This window comes from Pseudophryne corroboree, chromosome 2 (genome assembly GCF_028390025.1).
Source record: "Pseudophryne corroboree isolate aPseCor3 chromosome 2, aPseCor3.hap2, whole genome shotgun sequence".
NCBI classification, from domain to species: domain Eukaryota; kingdom Metazoa; phylum Chordata; class Amphibia; order Anura; family Myobatrachidae; genus Pseudophryne; species Pseudophryne corroboree.
The window spans coordinates 553139405-553159331 of record NC_086445.1 but is presented as its reverse complement, the minus strand read 5'-3'; the positions used below and the strand labels follow the sequence as shown (position 1 = coordinate 553159331).

Genomic DNA, 19927 nt, shown 5'->3' with positions numbered 1-19927 from the left:
ATGTGTATGTGCTTACTGTGAAACATGGGTAAACACAATGCGTGCAGTGTATGTCACACCAGATTCTCTTCATTGTCTACTGAATCTGTTTCCTGTGAACAATGCAGCCAGTCTTCACAAATCAGTGAAGCGGCTTGGGGAGAGGGTCCAGAGCCCCACTGGTTAGGGTCTCTTAAAACTATGATGTGAGATATGTCATCCCAGCTCACTGCTAAAGTGCAGAAGACGCAGCTACTACAACAAGCTGTTGCAGATTTAGCTGCTAGGGCAGATGCAGTACAGCCCCCCCTCTCTCATGCAGGTCCACAGAAGCGTGCGTTACCTGATCTACTCTCTGATACAGATGATATACAGGAGGATGGGGATGACTTGGTTCCTGTTATTGGGGATCCTGATTCTGCTCAGGGTATTGAGCTGCTAATTCTGTCTATACGGGACGTGTTAAAGCTCCCTCTAGAGTACACTGTGTCACAGCAGTCATTTTTCTTTATTCAAAACAAGCCTAATGCCACGTTCCCTGACTCTACAGAGTTAGATGACCTATTCAAGCAGGCCTGGAAAAATCCAGACAAAAAATTCCAAGTGTCCAAAAAATTTTTGTGCACTTTCCCATTTGCTCCTGAAGGTAGGAAATTTTGGGAGGAACCCCCTGGGGTGGATGTATCAGTCTCTCGACTGTCCAAAAAGGCGGTGCTGCTTGCCCCGGGCTCCTTTACCATGAAGGATCCTGGGGAATAGGAAAATAGAGACTACACTCAAATCTATTTACATGGCAGCAGGTGTCTCACAAAGGCCTGTCATTGCGGGTTGCTGGATAACCCATTCCATTCATTCCTAGGCCACTCAAATTCATGGTGGCCTCTCTGGGGGATATGCCCTTGGTCACTATGGTGACCCTCCTAAAACACATTTAGAACACTACACATGTCCTCTGTGACCCGCTCAAGGAGATGGGGAACATTGATGGTAGGACTTCTGCCATGGCAGTGTCGGCGCGCAGGGCCTTGTGGTTGCGTCAGTGGGTAGCCGACACAGAATCCAAATGTAGTGTAGAATCCCTCCACTTTTCTGGGGAATGGCTCTTTGGGGTTGAATTGGATACCTGGATTTCCAAATTTACGGCTGGGAAATCCACGTTTTTCCCCTCTAAAGCCCCGCTGGCGAGACGCTCCTATCCGGGGCCGTCTGTCCAGTCCTTTCGGTCTCACAGATTTCGATCTAAGTCCAGAGGTGCCTCCAATGCGACTAGGGGCACCAGAGGTAATTCCAGTAAACCTGCAAGCACCAGCTCTCGAGAAAAGACCACCCGTTTTGCTTCCGAGGTGGTCTTCAGTATGTTGACTGTCTGGATCCCGGCGCACAGTATACCGGCGCCGGAATCCCGACAGCTGGCATACCGACACTTTTTTTTTTTTTTTTTTTCTCCCTCGTGTGGGTCCACGACCCCCCTGGAGGGAGAATAAAATAGCCACCGTGGCCGCAGCATGGCGAGCGCAGCGAGCCCACAAGGGGCTCATTTGCGCTCGCCACGCTGTCTGTATGCCGGCGGTCGTGCTCCCGGCGCCGGTATGCTGGTCGCCGGGAGCCCGGCCGCCGGCATACCATACTACACCCCTGCTTCCGCTAAGGCCTCAGCATAAAGGTGACCACCCACCCCGAGGGGATATCGAGGTGGGAGCTCGACTGCGTCACTTCAGCCACATCTGGGAGACTTCCTGCCTGGATACCTGGGTCAGAAATCTCGTTTCTCATGGCTACAAGCTGGAGTTCGACAGTACTCCTGCCCAACAATTTTTCGAATGAAGCTTACCAGCTTTGAAGGATATACAAGTTAAATTGCAACCGGCCATCCAAAAGTTGTTACAGTCCCACGTCATTGTTCCAGTACCAATTCCGCAATGCAGCAAGGAGTTTAACTCCAACCTATCTGTGGTGCCGAAGCCGGACAGGTCAGTAAGAGATATTTTGAACCTAAAATCCTTGAATCCTTATTTGAAGGTGTTAAAGTTCAAAATGGAATCCCTGCGAGCAGCGATTGCAGGCCTGGAAGAACAAGAATTCATGGTCTCCTTGGTTATCAAGGACGCCTACCTCCATATTCCAATGTGGCCGCCTCATCAGGCGTACTTGCCATTTGCCCTGCTGGACGATCACTTCCAATTACAGGCACTGCCCTTCGCCCTGTCCACAGCCCCGAGGGTATTCATGAAGGTGATGGCGGAGATGATGTTCCAACTCTGGGGTCAGTGTTGTCCCTTACCAGGATGATTTTCTGATAAAAGCAAGATCCAGGGAGCTTTTATTGCTGCATATTGACCGCACTATCCATCTTCTGTCAGACCATGGGTGGATCCTCAACTTACAGAAGTCCTACCTGGAGATCAGAGGCTTCTGTTCCTAGAGATGTTGCTGGATACTGTGGCCCAGCAAGGTGTTCCTACCAGAAGACAAGGAAAGAACACTCCAGGAGATGGTCCGCATGGTACTCCGACCTGCTCAAGTGTCCATCCATCTTTGCATAAGTTTGTTGGGGAAGATGGTCGCCTCCTACGAGGCGATCCAATATGGCAGGTTCCATGCCAGAACTTTTCAGCTGGATCTCCTGAACAAATGGTCCGGTTCACATCTTCAGATGCACCGGATGATACAGCTGTCGCCAGAATTTGCCTCTTGTGGTGGCTGCAGTCCTCCAATCTACTGGAGGGCTGTAGTTTTGGAATGCAGGATTGGACCCTCCTCACGACAGATGCGAGTCTACGAGGATGGGGAGCTGTCACCCAAGGGGCACAGTTCCAGGGCAGGTGGTCAGCCCACGAAAGCCTTCTTACGATTAACATTCTGGAACTTGCGATCTACAGTGCTCTGCTTCAGGCCTCTCCTCTGCTCAAGGATCACGCTATCCAGGTGCAGTCGGACAACGCCACAGCAGTGGCTTACATCAATCAACAAGGAGGGACAAAAAACCTGAGCCTGCATGCGAGAGGTATCGAAGATACTCCTCTGGGCGGAAAGAAATGCAAGAGCAATGTCCGCAATCTTCATTCCGGGTGTGGAGAACCAGGAAGCGGATTTCCTGAGTCGTCACGAGCTCCACCCGGGGGAGTGGGGACTCCTCCAGCAGCTCATTAACCGGTGAGGCTGCCCGCAAATAGACATGATGGCTTCTCGGCTCAACAAGAAGCTTCATTGGTATTGCTCACGAACCAGGGACCCTCAGGCGAGGGCAGTAGACGCACGGACGTCTCCTTGGCCTTACTGGCTGGTCTACCTGTTTCCTCCGATTCCGTTGCTTCCAAGGGTGCTCAAGCGCATCAGAAATCTGGGAGTCCAGGCAATTCTAATTGCCACGGATTGGCCTCGGAGGGCGTGGTACACGGATCTTCTGGACATGTCCGTTGAAGACCCTTGGCCTCTACCACTACGAAGAGATCTTCTTCAACAAGGGCCGTTTGTCTACCCAGACTTACGGCGACTTTGTTTTACGGCATGGAGGTTGAGCGGAACATCCTAGCTCACAAGGGCCTTTCCAAGAAGTTTATTGCTACCATGGTTCAGGCCAGGAAACCTGTGACGTCAAAACACTATCCTATCTGGAAGAGATATGTCTCTTGGTGCGAGGAATGCACGTATCTGCCTGCTGAGTTTCACTTGGGATGTTTTTTACGTTTCCTGCAGGCTGGTGTGGATAAGGGCTTACGTCTGGGTTCCATTAAGGTCCAGATTTCAGCCCTCTTCATTTTCTTTCAGAGGAAATTGGCAGTGTTGCCAGAGGTTCAGACTTTCTAGCAAGGGGTACTCCACATCCAACCTCCCTTTGTGCCGCCTACGGCACCCTGGGATCTGAATGTAGTGTTGGAATTTCTACAGTCCTCCTGGTTTGAACCTCTGATAACGGTAGAAGACCAGTACCTCACGTGGAATACTGTGATGTTACTGGCCCTGGCTTCTGCTCAACGTGTCTCAGAACTGGGGGCCTTGTCGTGTAAAAATCCATACTTGGTCTTTTACGAGGACAGAGCGGAGCTTTGCACTAGGCACTTGAATCAACTTATTGTGATTCCGTCCAGTTCTGGCGCTTCTGCGCCTCCGGGGGCATTGGATGATGTGCGAGCCTTGAAAATCTATGTCAAGAGAACGGCTCGAATTAGAAAGACGGATTCTTTGTTCATGCTCTATGATGAACAGAAAAAGGGTTGTCCTGCTTCAAAGCAGTCCATTGCTCGTTGGATTAGGCTTCCTATTCAACAGACCTAAGTGTCGGTAGCCTTACCTGTTCCTAAATCTCTGAAGGCCCACTCTACAAGATCAGTGGCTTCTTCCTGGACTGCTGCCCGTGGAGTCTTGGCCTTACAACTTTGCCGAGCTGCTACCTGGTCAGGGAAGAACACTTTTGTGAAGTTCTGCAAGTTTTTGATACCCTGGCCAAAGAGGATACCCAGTTTGGGCAGGCAGTGCTGCAGTAGTCTCCGCACGTTCCCGCCCATTCTGGAAGCTTTGGGACGTCCCCATCGTACTAGATTCCCCAATATCCCTTATGGATGCTAGAGAAAATAGGATTTGAATTACCGACCGGTAAATCCTTTTCTCGTAGTCCATAAGGGATAATGGGCGCCCGCCTCAGTGCGTTGACATTTCTGCAAGTTCTGGTTATATGGTTACCTGTTCAGCTGTTGTTACCAGCCTTTGCTGGTTTTTATATGTTAGTGGTGTGCTGGTATGTAAATCTCACCACTCTGTTATATTTCCTTTTCTCATATATGTCCTTTCTCCTTCGGGGCATGTTTTTACCTATAACTGCCTGAACGGCTTGGATCAGAAAAATGTATTCTTTATTCGTGCTCTATGATGCACAGAAAAAGGGTTGTCCTTCAAGCAGTCCGTTGCTCGTTGGATTAGGCTTACTATTCAACAGGCCTATGTGTCGACAGCCTTACCTGTTCCTAAATCTCTGAAGGCACACTCTACAAGATCAGTGGGTTCTTCCTGGACGGCTGCCTGTGGAGTCTCGGCCTTACAACTTTGCCGAGCTGTTACCTTGTTGGGGAAGAATAGAGGGGAGGAGCCAGCACACCCAGTTGAAGAAACTTAAAGTGCACTGGCTCCTTTAGACCCCGTCTATACCCCATCATACTAGATTCCCCAATATCCCTTATGGACTACGAGAAAAGGATTTAGGTAATTAAAATCCTATATTTTGAGTCATTAAGATGTTAGCAAGCAGGGCTATCATATCAAAAACTAGGCTACAAAAATGTTGCAAAAAGGACTTAAATCGGTCAAGAGGATGACCTGCTTTGTGTGCTTTCAGGAGCAAAGACATCTGACGCATGAAAATGTGCAGCGAAAGCAGGCCAGAACTGGTGAGGAGAGAGAAGAGGAGGAAGAAGAACAGATAAGTGAAAGTGAGAGCGATGATGAGGAAAATGAAATTATTTATAACCCCAAAAACCTTCCACTTGGGTGGGATGGCAAGGTAAGTGAGATTCTGATCTGTAATTTAGATATGGCCCCTTTACGCATGCTTACTGCATAAGTGGTGTGATACTCGAATGTAATTACATGTTCTGATGAAGGATGAGACATGGATACCACAGAAACCTTTCTATCACAGTTCTGCTTTTGCGTTTTAGCTGTTGCTAAGCTAGTAGTCTGTGTGTAGTACTGTTAATTGTAATGACACTACACATAAATTTCTATCAGCAAGGCTAGTTGGACACTGGAGCATGGGATTGCATGTTGGGCTGGAGTTTGGCACTTAAACTACTGTAATTTTAAAATGTAAGTACCTCACTCCTGCAACCCCATTATGCCAGTGTTCTTTAAGTGCCTCAAGCAGTAGGGTACATTTTGGAAGGCTGCAATGCTAGTTTTATTTTCTTTAATTTGTAACTTTTGATTTACTTTCTAGTTAGGTGCTTGTTGTAGTGCACAGTTTGAGTGCAGTGCTCTGGTTTCTGTGCAGACCGCCTGAACCTGGGAACAATGCGCGCACTCACACTTTTAGAAGGTGCCAGGCAGCAGCTAGTACTCAAATCATCAGGGATGCACAAAGAGCACTGCAGCGATGGCTGAGGCAGCCAAAATCCTTTCCTGGTCAGAGAGCTTTGTTCCGACACTCTCTCATCAGTGTAGTAAGTAAAAAATTGGGAAGCAGACTTCTGCAGCAGAACTACGTTTCTCCTTTGGGTGTTTTCTCTCAACCAGGAGGTTTTCCAACAGTTAGTATGGAAGTGGGGCCTTCCACAAGTGGATATCATGGCCTTTAAACACAACTTCAGGGTTCCACAGGTTTGTGTGAGATCCTGGGACCTGCTGGCTTTTGCAGTGGATGCCCTGACAGTCCATTGGGGTTTTCATCTAGCGTATCTGTTGCCTCTTGTACTCGAGCATATCAAGCATCATATGGTAACGGTAATCCTAGCGACTCCAGAGTGGTCACGCATGTTGTTGTTCGCTGACATTCTCAAGATATTGGCAGGTCCAGGTGGCGTCTTTGACTTTGTCCAGACCTGCTACAATTAGGACCTTCCTTGGTTGGCTTTAATGAACTGGCTTTTGGGACTGAGTTTTTGAAAGTTTAAGTTTTTCTCCCTCAGTAGTCCATACTATGCTGTGAGCCTGGAAACTGGTTTTATCGCACAGTTTCTACACAGAATGGAAACTCTACATCTTGTGGTGTGGAAAGAGACGGGTTCATACATCCAAGTTTCGCCTCTAATTTGTGGCCCTTCCTTCAGGGGGGTTTGGAATCCATTTTAAAGATTTGTTCTTTGAAAGTACAGATTTCAGCACTGTTCATTTATTTCCAGCTGTCCTTCTGCCAGAGGTCTAAACCTTTTTACAGGGCATGGTCCAGCTTCAACCACCCTTTCATCCATCGGTAGCACCATGGGATCTTAATCTGGCCCCATCAGCTCCTAAACAGGCTCCATTTGACCCTTAGCTGCGGCGGATCTTTAGTTCATTACTTGCAAGCTGGTCTTCCTTATGGCTATTGCCTCAGTATACAGTTTATTTAAAACCTATAAAAAGATCAGTAAACAAGCACTGGCCGGTTTTCACTTTCACAGTAAAGAAAGAAAATCGTAAAATCATTTAAATACAGCACAATATTAGTCTAGCATCAGGTGCAACATACTTGCATTCTAAAGTGAAGCTTGGCTTTTTAAGTGGATTGTGAGTTTGAAACAGCAGCAAGTGAGTATTCTGAGTATTTTCTGTCTATCCATGTAGGGATTGGCATATTGTTGGAGAAACTGAGTGTGAATTTAGTTGTTTGTATCTGTGCTGTGCTTTCTTTAAGGATGTGAAGAGAAACCAGGAGGAGGGGCTATATCTAGGTGAGAAGAGATTAGGAGGAGGGTCTGAATCTAACAGCTGCCTGACATACTATTTAAACAGTGACCAGACTCATTTGAGCTTGCTCATTGTGAGAAGCTTGCATTCTAAAGTGAAGCTTGGCTTTTTAAGTAAATTGTGAGTTTGAAACAGCAGTAGGTGAGTTAAGGTGCATACACGGTGAGATTCGGGCTATGCCCGATTCTCACTATGCGACAGGGGTTAGGTCGGCATCGCAAGCACATAGGGGTATATGCATATATGCAATTGCGGTGGAATTCCCGAAATTGTCGAAAAACGGGACTTTTTCGCCAAAAAAAAATCGACAATGCAATTCAGTACTTTTCGACAAAACGGACTTTCAAGATTCGACTTTTTGAAATTCGACTTTTGCCAAATTCGACTTTTCTGCAATGATACAAGTGCTGCAATTCGACCAAAGTATATTCAATTGAAGTTTGGAAATTCGACAACAGTGCTTTTAGACAGTAAATTCGTCATTTTCAATCCGCCACACTTTGGTGGGTGAAACTAATAAAAAAAATTTAAAACATGTTTTTTTTGGTGTTTTTTTTATTGATAATAGCATATCTATTTATATTAGAAGGGATTAGGTACTTGGTTTGTCTTTTTTGGAGGCACAAGTATTTATATATTTTTTAAAATATTTATTTATTTTTATTTTTTTAGATGGAATGGTAAAATCCCGGAAAAAAATGGCGTGGGGTCCCCCCTCCAAAGCATAACCAGCCTCGGGCTCATCGAGCTGGTCCTGGTTCTAAAAATGCGGGGACAAAATTGACATGGGATCCCCCCGTATTTTTAAAACCAGCACCGGGCTCTGCGCCTGGTGCAAAAAATACAGGGGACAAAAAGAGTAGGGGTCCCCCGTATTTTTTACACCAGCATCGGGCTCCACTAGCTGGACAGATAATGCCACAGCCGGGGGTCACTTTTATACAGTGCCTTGCTGCCGTGGCATTAAATATCCAACTAGTCACCCCTGGCCGGGGTACCCTGGGGGAGTGGGGACCCCTTCAATCAAGGGGTCCGTCGTCCCCCCCCCCCCCCCCCAGCCACCCAAGGGCCAGGGGTGAAGCCCGAGGCTGTCCCCCCCCCCCATCCAAGGGCTGCGGATGGGGGGCTGATAGCCTTGTCAAAATTGAAAGAATATTGTTTTTTCCAGTAGTACTACAAGTCCCAGCAAGCCTCCCCCGCAAGCTGGTACTTGGAGAACCACAAGTACCAGCATGCGGGAGAAAAACGGGCCCGCTGGTACCTGTAGTACTACTGGGGAAAAAATACCCAAATAAAAACAGCAGACACACACCGTGACAAGTACAACTTTATTACACACTGCCGACACACACATACTTACCTATGTTGACACGCCGACTGCCACAGTCTCCGACGATCCGAGGGTACCTGTGAAAAAAATTATACTCACCTGCCAGTGTCCAGAGATAAATCCACGTCCAGAGATAAAATCCTCGTACTTGGCAAAATAAAAACACGCACACCCGTACCAGCGGACTGAAAGGGGTCCCATGTTGACACATGGGACCCCTTTCCACGAATGCAGAGAGACCCCCCCGTGACTGCTGTCACTGAAAGGTCTCTTAAGCCAATCAGCGAGCGCAACGTCCTTGCACTCTGCTGATTGGCTGCGCTTCTGAGCTGTCAGACAGCGCCTCGCAAAGCCTCTCCATTATATTCAATGGTGGGAACTTTGCGGCTAGTGGTGGGGTCACCCGCGGTCAGCGGCTGACCGCGGGTAACCCCACCGCTGACGGCAAAGTTCCCACCATTGAAAGTAATGGAGAGGCTTTGCGATGCGCTGTCTGACCTCAGACGCGAGACAGCCAATCAGGTGAGCGCCACGAAGTAGCGCTTCCTGATTGGCTGAAGGGACCTCAGTGACAGTAGTCACGTGGGGTCCCGGCATTCGTGGAAAGGGGTCCCATGTGTCAACATGGGATCCCTTTCAGTCCGGTGGTTCGGGTGTGCGTGTTTTTATTTTGACAAGTACGAGGATTTTATCTCTGGACGTGGATTTATCTCTGGACACTGGCAGGTGAGTATAATTTTTTTCACAGGTACCCTCGGATCGTCGGAGACTGTGGCAGTTGGCGTGTCAACATAGGTAAGTATGTGTGTGTCGGCAGTGTGTAATAAAGTTGTACTTGTCACGGTGTGTGTCTCCAGTTTTTATTTGGGTATTTTTTTGCCAGTAGTACTACAGGTACCAGCGGGCCCGTTTTTCTCCCGCATGCTGGTACTTGTGGTTCTCCAAGTACCAGCTTGCGGGGGAGGCTTGCTGGGACTTGTAGTACTACTGGAAAAAACAATATTCTTTCAATTTTGACAAGGCTATCAGCCCCCCATCCGCAGCCCTTGGATGGGGGGGACAGCCTCGGGCTTCACCCCTGGCCCTTGGGTGGCTGGGGGGGGGGGACCCCTTGATTGAAGGGGTCCCCACTCCCCCAGGGTACCCCGGCCAGGGGTGACTAGTTGGATATTTAATGCCACGGCCGCAAGGCACTGTATAAAAGTGACCCCCGGCTGTGGCATTATCTGTCCAGCTAGTGGAGCCCGATGCTGGTGTAAAAAATACGGGGGACCCCTACTCTTTTTGTCCCCTGTATTTTTTGCACCAGGCGCAGAGCCCGGTGCTGGTTTTAAAAATACGGGGGGATCCCATGTCAATTTTGTCCCCGCATTTTTAGAACCAGGACCAGCTCGAAGAGCCCGAGGCTGGTTATGCTTTGGAGGGGGGACCCCACGCCATTTTTTTTTCGTTTTTTTCCCGTTTTTCCCCGTTTTTTAAAATCGCTGCAAAATCCGGCAAATCGGCCGTTTTTCGCCCGCGGGACTGTCGAATCCGTTTTTCATTGAATATGGTGAATTCCGGCAGCCACCTGCCGGAATTCACCTGTCGAATTGTGTCGAATTAAAAAACGGCGATAATTTGCCGCGATTCGCCGCTAATTGCATATACCCCATAATGTTTGAGATGCTGACTGTGCGATTTTGGCTATCTCTTCTATAGACTGTCAGAATTGACTTGCCTGCACAGTCTATCTAGGCTTGCGATGCCGACCACACATCGAATCGGGATCGCAAGGTGACTTTCACCTTGCGGTCTCCCCTATTCTTACGGTTTCGACTATACAGATGGGTCCACGGTTATCTTGACTAGTTTTCTGCGCCTAGGCATTACATGACTTTTTAGCATAAACCAGGGGTTCTCAAACTCGGTCCTCGGGACCCCACACAGTGCATGTTTTGCAGGTAACCCAGCAAGTGCACAGGTGTATTAATTACTCACTGACACATTTTAAAAGGTCCACAGGTGGAGCTTTATTTCACTTGTGATTCTGTGAGGAGACCTGCAAAACATGCACTGTGTTGGGGTCCTGAGGACCGAGTTTGAGAACCTCTGGCATAAACCCTTCATCTATTGTTCTCAGCTGCAATACAATACAGAGAACAATACAGCAGGGAATTAAGTCCAACTGGCCAGTCTCAGTTAATCCTATTAAAGGTCAAGATAAACGTGGACCCATCTGTATAGTCAAAATCGTAAGAAAATATCTCACCGTGTGTGCACACCATTAAAATACAGAAAAAGGAGAGTTTTATAATACACAAACAAGAACACAAAGATTTGCAATACCATTAACATCTGATACAATGTTTGGGCTAGTGCAGTGCAATGGATGTAATGCATTGTGGAGACTCAGCTGCTATCCAACCTGTGAGCAATTTTCTCTGCTGAAGGAGGGGATAGCTAAACTACATGCTGAGATTCATAGGATGTCTGTCTTTGAGGACTCCACTGCCTCAGATAGCCACCAGAAGACATTTGCTTGGACTACTGTGGGCTCTCAAGGGCAGAGATTTCCACAGGGACACAGACACCTCCCGCAAGCTGTGACACTGCAAAACTCATATGCTACTCTTGCAGGGCTGGAAAATACAACTAATAGATGCACTACAGAACAGGAGGATATAGGGACTTCTACTAACTATAGGAAAAGGAACAGGAAAATTGCATCTCCAAAAAGGACTACACTTCTATTGGGAGATTCCATTATATACTGTACATCTTGGGAAATGAAAGAAGTAGAGAAACAAGTAAGGTGCTTGCCTGGAGCCAAAGCTCCAAGGGATAAAGAGTGCATTCTAAGAATTGTGAAGGCAGCAAGAAAAGATGGGGAGGTGGATGTCATTGTCCACCTAGGGACAAATGACCTTTCAAATGCTAAACTCATGGCCGTAAAAGATGAATTTAGGTAGTTAGGGACTGCTCTGAAGCAGGTAGCAACCACTGTAACTTTTTTCAGAAGTATTGCCAGTACACAGAGGGGAAGACAGTACTTATTAAATCAGAAACGTCAATGTTTGGCTAAGAACATGGTGCCATGAGGAGAGATTTGGATTTATAGGCCATAGTCACACCATCTGACAATATAGGAGCTTAAACAAAAGTGACTGCCTGCACCCGTCTTCAGGGGGAACGAGAATACTAACTGAACAGTTTGGAAGCTTCATCAAGAACTATTTAAAATAACAGAGGGGGCAGTGAACCAAATAAAGATAAAGCAATCTGCTCCCCCAACACAGAGGTATTGTTTCTGCAGGCAAAGGGAGTAGAAAGCATATCCACAGCCACAGAAGATAATTCAGATCAAAACCAAATAAACATAGGCAAAGAGAAAAACATAGCTAGGAACAGAGAAAGCACAAACAAAACAAGCTATGTGTGCAAATGCTAGGAACTTATGAAATAAAATCCCAGAACTAATTGCAATAATGACAAGGGATATTGTGGCAATTACAGAGTCAATGAAAATCATGTCTGGGACATAGCTATACCGTGATATACTTTATTAAGGAAGGACAAAATTGGAAAAATCGGAGGAGAGGTAGCAATGTATGTAGGAAAAAAAAAAGGCACAAATACTACCTGAATACAAAGTATTGAAGAAAAAACGGAGGCCCTTTGGGTGACCATAGAAACAGGGGAGAAGTCTATTATTCGTATTGGTGTGATATACAGGCCACCAGGCTAGGAAGAGGAACTGGACAAGAACCTATTGCAGGACATAACTTTAAATGGCATTAAAAGGAGAGGTAATAATCATGGGAGACTTTAATCTTCCTGATGTAAACTGGTAGGTATCTGTTGCTAGTTCCACTAGAAGTAGAGACATTTTAAATTCCCTTCAGGGGAGCATCCCTCCACCAATTGGTGAGGGAGCCCACTCGGAAAGACGCAATATTAGACCTAATACTTACAAATGGAGACAGAATATCGGATGTAAAAGTGTGTGAAAACCTGGGAACCAGTGATCATCAAGCAGTATGGTTCAGCATAAAGACAGAGACTGACTCACCCCATACAAAAACAAAGGTGTTGGATTTTAGGAAGGCTTATTTTGTAGGGATGGGTAAATATGTAAGCGATTCTTTGGCAAAGTGGAGGAACTTGGAAGCAATGCAGGAGAGGTGGGAAACATAAAAAAGTGCAATATTAAAGACAACAGACCTTTTGTATCAAAAGTGTTAGGAAAAACACAAGGAAAAGGAAGCCAGTGTGGTCTGCGAAAAGAAGTAGCAAATATTGTGAAAGCAAAAAGGATGGCTTTTAGGAAATATAAGCAGACACACAATAATGGAGGCAAAGAGATATATCTCGTTAGACAGAAGGAGACTAAAAAGGTAATCAGATGTGCACAAGCAGGGGAGAAAATAGCCCAGTCAGTGGGTAAAGGAGGCAAAACTTTTTTTTAGGTATATAAGCGAAAGGAGAAAAACAAAAGGCGGAATAATAAAACTAAAGACAGAGACTGGGGGTCTTGTTGAGGGAGACAATGTAATAGCAGATCATCCTTAATTATTTTTGCTCAGTATTCACTGAAAGAGAGGGGAAGGGGCCACAGTTAAGTTGCAGGGATATTCAGGAAAATTAAACAAGTACATTTACAGAGGAGAAGGTCCTAACAGAACCCTGAAAAATGAAAGTGGACAAATCTATGGGGCCAGATGGGATACATCCAAGGATACTAAAAGAACTTAGAGGTGCTGGTAGCACCATTGACAGAATTATTCAACCAGTCATTAGCTACAGGAGTAATTCTAGAGGACTAGAAAAGAGCGAACGTAGTCCCACTGCACAAAAGTGGAATCAAGGAAGAGGCAAACAACTACAGACCAGTGAGTCTTACATCAGTACTAGGGAAATTGATGGAAAAACTCTTAAAAGAAAGAAATGTAGATTATCTCAAATCCAGCAGTTTACAGGATCCCAAACAGCATGGATTCACTGGTGGGGAGATCATGTCAAACAAATCTTATTGACTTTTTTTGACTGTGTGACTAAAGTGATGGATAAAGGTGGAGCCGTGGATATAGCTTATCTAGACTTTAGTAAGGCTTTTGACACTGTTCCACATCGCAGTCTGCTAAATAAACTTGATAGTTTGGGATTGGATACTAGGATTATTGAATGGATAAGATCTTGGTTGCAGGATAGAAAACAGAGTTGTGGTAAATGGAGTTCATTCACACGAGGGAACTGTTACCAGTGGAGTACCCCAGGGATCTGTACTTGGACCAGGGCTTTTTAATATCTTTATTGGTGACATTGCAAATGGCATTAAAGGGAAAGTATGCCTTTTGCAGATGACGCAAAGGTATGCAACAGGGTAGACACACCAGGGGGTGTAAAACAAATGATTGAGGATCTAGGTAGACTAGAGGAATGGTCCAAGAGTGTGGCATTAAAAACTGTAATTGACAACAAAATTTAAATCATGCACTTGGGTTTAAAAAATCCAAAGGCTAAATATAGTTTCTGCAGCGAGGTACACTGGGATTCCACGGGGATAACATCGGGGTGTAGAGTTGTATCTTGATCCGAGCCACCAACAGGCTAAAAGCTTTGACTGTTCCCAGGATGCATAGCGCCGCCTCCTCTGTAACCCCGCCTCTGTGCACAGGAGCTCAGTTTGTAAATTGGTACCTGCAGTGCAGGCAGCTTACAGGGAGCAGCCCTGAAAAGAGCTTTTATGAAGATAGAAAACTTTAAGAGCCGCAGCATAGGCACCCTCACCTCCCCCGGCGGCGCTGTATACTCCCGCACCCTGGTTGCCGGGTACTTACAGTGGAGGGCTCCGGTTCTTCAACTAGGGCACACATACCTGCCGCAGCTCTCCGGGATCACGTGGCCGCATCAAGGGATGAGGTAAGAGGGTCCCCCTTATGGGACCAGCTGGAAATCGCGATCCAGCGCAGTCTTTAAGAGACGGACCACGCGCGCTGGCGTTGAAACTGTGGACGTACAGGGACCCCACTAGACCACCAGGGCAAGGGCGCAAGTCGGATTATCTCATAATCCGTTTTACTAAGGCTCACAGTACCCGGTGGTGAAGTCCAGCAAGGGGATAAGGCTCTGACCTGTAGCCCCTCCCCCAGCCCCAGGTGCCATTTACTGCTAATGTTCCCGCCCTGGAGCTGCTTCTCTCTGCCTCCCTCACTCTGTCAGCGTTTGGGCGCCATTACACACATGCTGAGCTGACTACTGCTGGGCACTGTCTCCTCTGTAAAGCCGCCTGCATCATCAGCGCTGTGCATTTACAGGATACTTAAGTATTCTACATGTCATTTAGACAGTGTTAGTTAAGAACAAGTGCATACATTCAGGGTTATTTAGTACAAGTACCCTGTGATATACATCCAGTCTTTACTGTGCATTGTTATATCTATATTTATACATAGCTTTTACTTAGTAGTGCAGTTACTTAGTATTGCTAGTCCAGTGCAGTTTTTTTTATTTGTTATATTTCTGCATTGTACATGTGACTGTGTGTGCCAATAGCTGCTGTGTGATTTCCATTGCGTGTATCTCACATATACTGCTATCCCTATATTCTGTACCCTGAAGGGGGCTAAGTGCATTAGGGTTTTCATGTAATAGTGTTACACAGGATATACTCCTTTGGTATTTTTCTCTCTGTTTTACAGTCACCATATACCTCTTAAATTTTCTGTGTGTGCTCTGCTTGTAGTCACACTATACAGGGGGATTTTTGTCAGGTATTTTGTCTGCTTATATTGTAGTATTTCGCCCTATGGTTATGCTTTCATATGTCCGCTACACAGGGTGATAATTCTATGGCTAACCCTGCACCCTGCAGTGCTCATGCCATAGATGTCTCTGAGGAAAATATTGCAGCTGAGGGTTCAGGTACGGGGTTTTATACCCCTCAGTCAGTCCACAGCAACAGGGACTAATCATGACCCGCCATGGGCTACATTTTCTAATTTACTGACTACGCTTGTAACTAGACTAGCGCCCCCTATGGGACATCCTGTGCCATTACAGCCACATATTGTCCTTGCTGTTTGTTAATCTGCCATGGGCAGATACTCTGTCCTCTCAGTTACAGCAATTAAATCAGTCTTTGGCCAAGCAAAATCCTAACCCTCGCCCGCCTAAGACCAAGGGGTCGTCAAAACGGGCCATTACTTCCTCACAATCCACTCATGTTTCAGATACTTAATCTGATGAAGTGATGAAGATGGCGCTGATAATGATTATCTTACAGGAATGAAAGCTATACCTTACACACACTTAGAATACACTTTACCACTGCGGCCGCTAAACTTAGTAAACACGCTACATACTTTATACACTGTTTGCATACGGAGTCCCGTATCACTGTACGGACTTTGCGTACAAATGCCGCGCTGGGGGTACAAAGTACACACAGCGCGCGCACACCCAGAGATATACTTTAACCCTTTACAGTAATGCAATGCAATGATAAAACACTTTAAACCTTAGCAGTAATGTAATGCAATGATAAAACACTTTAAACCTTAGCAGGGCAATGAGGACACGACACCAATTGTGATTTTACCGCTGGGTTCCGACACCACAGTGGATTATTGCTGAAAGGGGGTTTACAATACAAATAATACACTACAATATAACAGTAAATGGCTACAGTCAATGTACATACGTGAGTATATTCGCGTGCGCTTCCCGGTCCGGTCCTCCGTCATCTAATAGATAACGTTGTGAGTCTTGGGCCAGGCTGCAGCAGGCTTTATTTATACAATTCTTCCAAAAGCAATACAATGGATACTGTAATCCCTTTGTCCATTGGACACAGGAATGCACATTTACAGTATAGGAGAGGTCATAGGTCGGTTTGAATAGGTAGGCGATGTCTTTCCCAACTGCTCTTGGGGGTGGTCTCCTCTGGATTCCCGCCGCATACATAATATACAGTAAATACAGTTTATATCTATATTCTGCTTCTGCACATAACTATCCGCTGGAACATGCGATCTTCCGCAGACCAACACCGGAATGTTACCCTTAAAATATCCTACAGCTGGATACCAAACACCACCTTATAACCTTAGTCTGTCCCCTCTTATCCTGTAAAGGTGAATCCCTTTGTTCTGGAATCATTTAAACTGTTGTTACTTTCTGGTGTGGTGCAGGGGGACTATGTGTACAATGTGCACTATTTGGATTAAATATGTAATGTTTTTGATAGCTCTCCATGCGTTCACAAACTCTACCGTAAATACCCATAACACGCACAGGACCGCGGGAGCGACCATACGCAAATTGCGAGTATGTGCACGCATGACAGAACAAGTACACGCGCAGAGGCCATCTGTGTGTAGTTTGTACGTGATGTGTGTACTGCAATATTATTCGACTTTGACCGCGCATATACTGACCCCTCAGACACTGATGCAGATGCTTCTGATGGGGAGTCTACTACACAGGTGGATGTTCCTGACCTTTTGGAGGCTATCAGGCTTTAATGGCAGGTGGGAAAATGCGAAAACCAAAACAATACATTAAGGAAATATCATCCCTAAAATAAAAATTATTTACCATAAGGCATCCAATGTAGAGGATAAATTGATACGTAGTGCTTTACCGCAGAAAACCATTAACCCCATTAGAACAAGTGGGTTCCATAGGTGCGGACTTTGCCTACCGTGTAGACAAATTGGGTCAGAAACATCAAAATTCAGAGAAGTAACCACAAATGGAGTCAATTTCAAGATAAGACTTTATCACGTGCCACACCAGTAATGTCGTCTACCTTGTCAAGTGCACATGTGGAAAAAATTATATTGGACGAACATCAAGATCCCTAAAAGCAAGATTGGGGGAACATCTGCGAAATATAAAGTATGGTCTCCTTACTCACAATTTATCAGAGCATTTCAAGACAGAACATAACTGTTCTTTTAAATTTATTAGAAAATTTGTGAGCATCCAACATATCAAATCAACCTGGCGAGACAGGAGTATTGAAAAAAATCTGGCCAAAGCAGAGATGACATTTATATATAAACTCCAGTCCCTATGCCCAAAGGGATTAAATAAAGATTTCGAACTTAAATAGTTTTTATAATTTGTTCCAATCTTTTGTTTAACTGCATTTGTATTTCTCTGACGTCCTAGTGGATGCTGGGGACTCCGTAAGGACCATGGGGAATAGACGGCTCCGCAGGAGACTGGGCACATCTAAAGAAAGATTTAGGACTATCTGGTGTGCACTGGCTCCTCCCCCTATGACCCTCCTCCAAGCCTCAGTTAGATTTCTGTGCCCGGCTGAGCTGGATGCACACTAGGGGCTCTCCTGAGCTCCTAGAAGAAAGTATAGTTTAGGTTTTTTATTTTCAGTGAGACCTGCTGGCAACAGGCTCACTGCAACGAGGGACTAAGGGGAGAAGAAGCGAACCTACCTAAGTGGTGGTAGCTTGGGCTTCTTAGGCTACTGGACACCATTAGCTCCAGAGGGATCGAACACAGGACCCGACCTCGTCGTCCGGAGCCGCGCCGCCGTCCCCCTTGCAGAGCCAGAAACAAGGTGGTCCGGAAAATCGGCGGCTGAAGACTTCTGTCTTCTCCAAGGTAGCGCACAGCACTGCAGCTGTGCGCCATTGCTCCTCATGCACACCACACACTGCGGTCACTGATGGGTGCAGGGCGCTGGGGGGGGGGCGCCCTGAGCAGCACTAATAACACCTTGGCTGGCAAAACTAACACCATATATAGCCCCAGAGGCTATATAGGTGTATATTAACCCCTGCCAGAAACGATAAAATAGCGGGAGAAAGCCCGCCGAAAAAGGGGCGGAGCCAACTCCCTCAGCACACTGGCGCCATTATTCCCTCACAGCTTCGCTGGAAGGAAGCTCCCTGGCTCTCCCCTGCAGTCCTGCACTACAGAAAGGGTAAAAAAGAGAGGGGGGGCACAATTTAGGCGCAGTATATATATATATATATATATATATATTATAGGCAGCTATAGGGGAAAACACTCTGTATAGTGATATCCCTGTGTTATATAGCGCCCTGGTGTGTGCTGGCATACTCTCCCTCTGTCTCCCCAAAGGGCTTTGTGGGGTCCTGTCCTCTGTAAGAGCATTCCCTGTGTGTCTGCTGTGTGTCGGTACTGCTGTGTCGACATGTATGATGAGGATAATGATGTGGAGGCGGAGCAAATGCCTGTGAATGTGATGTCACCCCCTGCGGGGTCGACACCAGTGTGGATGGACTTATGGAAGGAATTACGTGACAGTGTCAGCTCCTTACATAAAAGGTTTGACGACATAGGACAGCCGGCTACTCAGCTTGTGCCTGTCCAAGCGTCTCAAATGTCATCAGGGGCTATAAAACGCCCGCTACCTCAGATGACAGATACAGATGTCGACACGGATACCGACTCCAGTGTCGACGATGATGAGACGAGTGTACCCTCCAATAGATCCACCCGTTATATGATTGAGGCTATGAAAAATGTTTTACACATTTCTGATGATACCCCAGGTACCACAAAAAAGGGTATTATGTTTGGTGAGAAAAAACTACCAGTAGTTTTTCCTGCATCTGACGAATTAAATGAGGTGTGTGAGGAAGCGTGGACTTCCCCAGATAAGAAATTGATCATTTCTAAACGGTTAATGGCTGCGTACCCTTTCCCGCCAGAGGATAGGTCACGCTGGGAAACACCCCCTAGGGTAGATAAAGCATTGACACGCTTATCAAAGAAGGTGGCACTACCGTCTCCGGATACTGCCGCCCTAAAAGAACCTGCTGATAGAAAGCTGGAAAGTACCCTAAAAGCTATATACACACACACTGGCATTATATTGAGACCCGCTATTGCATCAGCTTGGATGTGCAGTGCTGCTGCTGCGTGGTCAGACTCCCTGTCTGAAAACATTGATACCATGGATAGGGACAATATTTTGCTAACGATTGACCATATAAAAAACGCGGTCTTATACATGCGTGATGCACAGAGGGATATTTGCCGGCTGGCATCAAAAATAAGCGCTATGTCCATTGCCGCCAGACGGGGGTTATGGACTAGGCAATGGTCAGGTGATGCCGACTCCAAGCGGCACATGGAAGTTTTACCCTATAAAGGGGTGGAACTTTTTGGGGAAGGTCTTTCAGACCTCGTTTCCACAGCTACTGCTGGGAAATCGACTTTTTTGCCACAGGCTACCCCACAGCAAAAGAAAGCACCGTATTATCA

The 19927-nt window shown here is 46.3% G+C and overlaps 1 protein-coding gene across 1 annotated transcript in view; it reads left to right on the top strand.

Moving 5' to 3' along the window:
• Positions 1-19927, top strand: part of SF3A3 (splicing factor 3a subunit 3) — a 132174-nt gene that overhangs the window by 76073 nt on the left and 36174 nt on the right. Inside the window, exon 13 of the mRNA XM_063954331.1 lies at positions 5309-5473. Within this exon, the coding sequence (XP_063810401.1) occupies positions 5309-5473 (165 nt within the window). The remainder of the gene's footprint in view (positions 1-5308; positions 5474-19927) is intronic.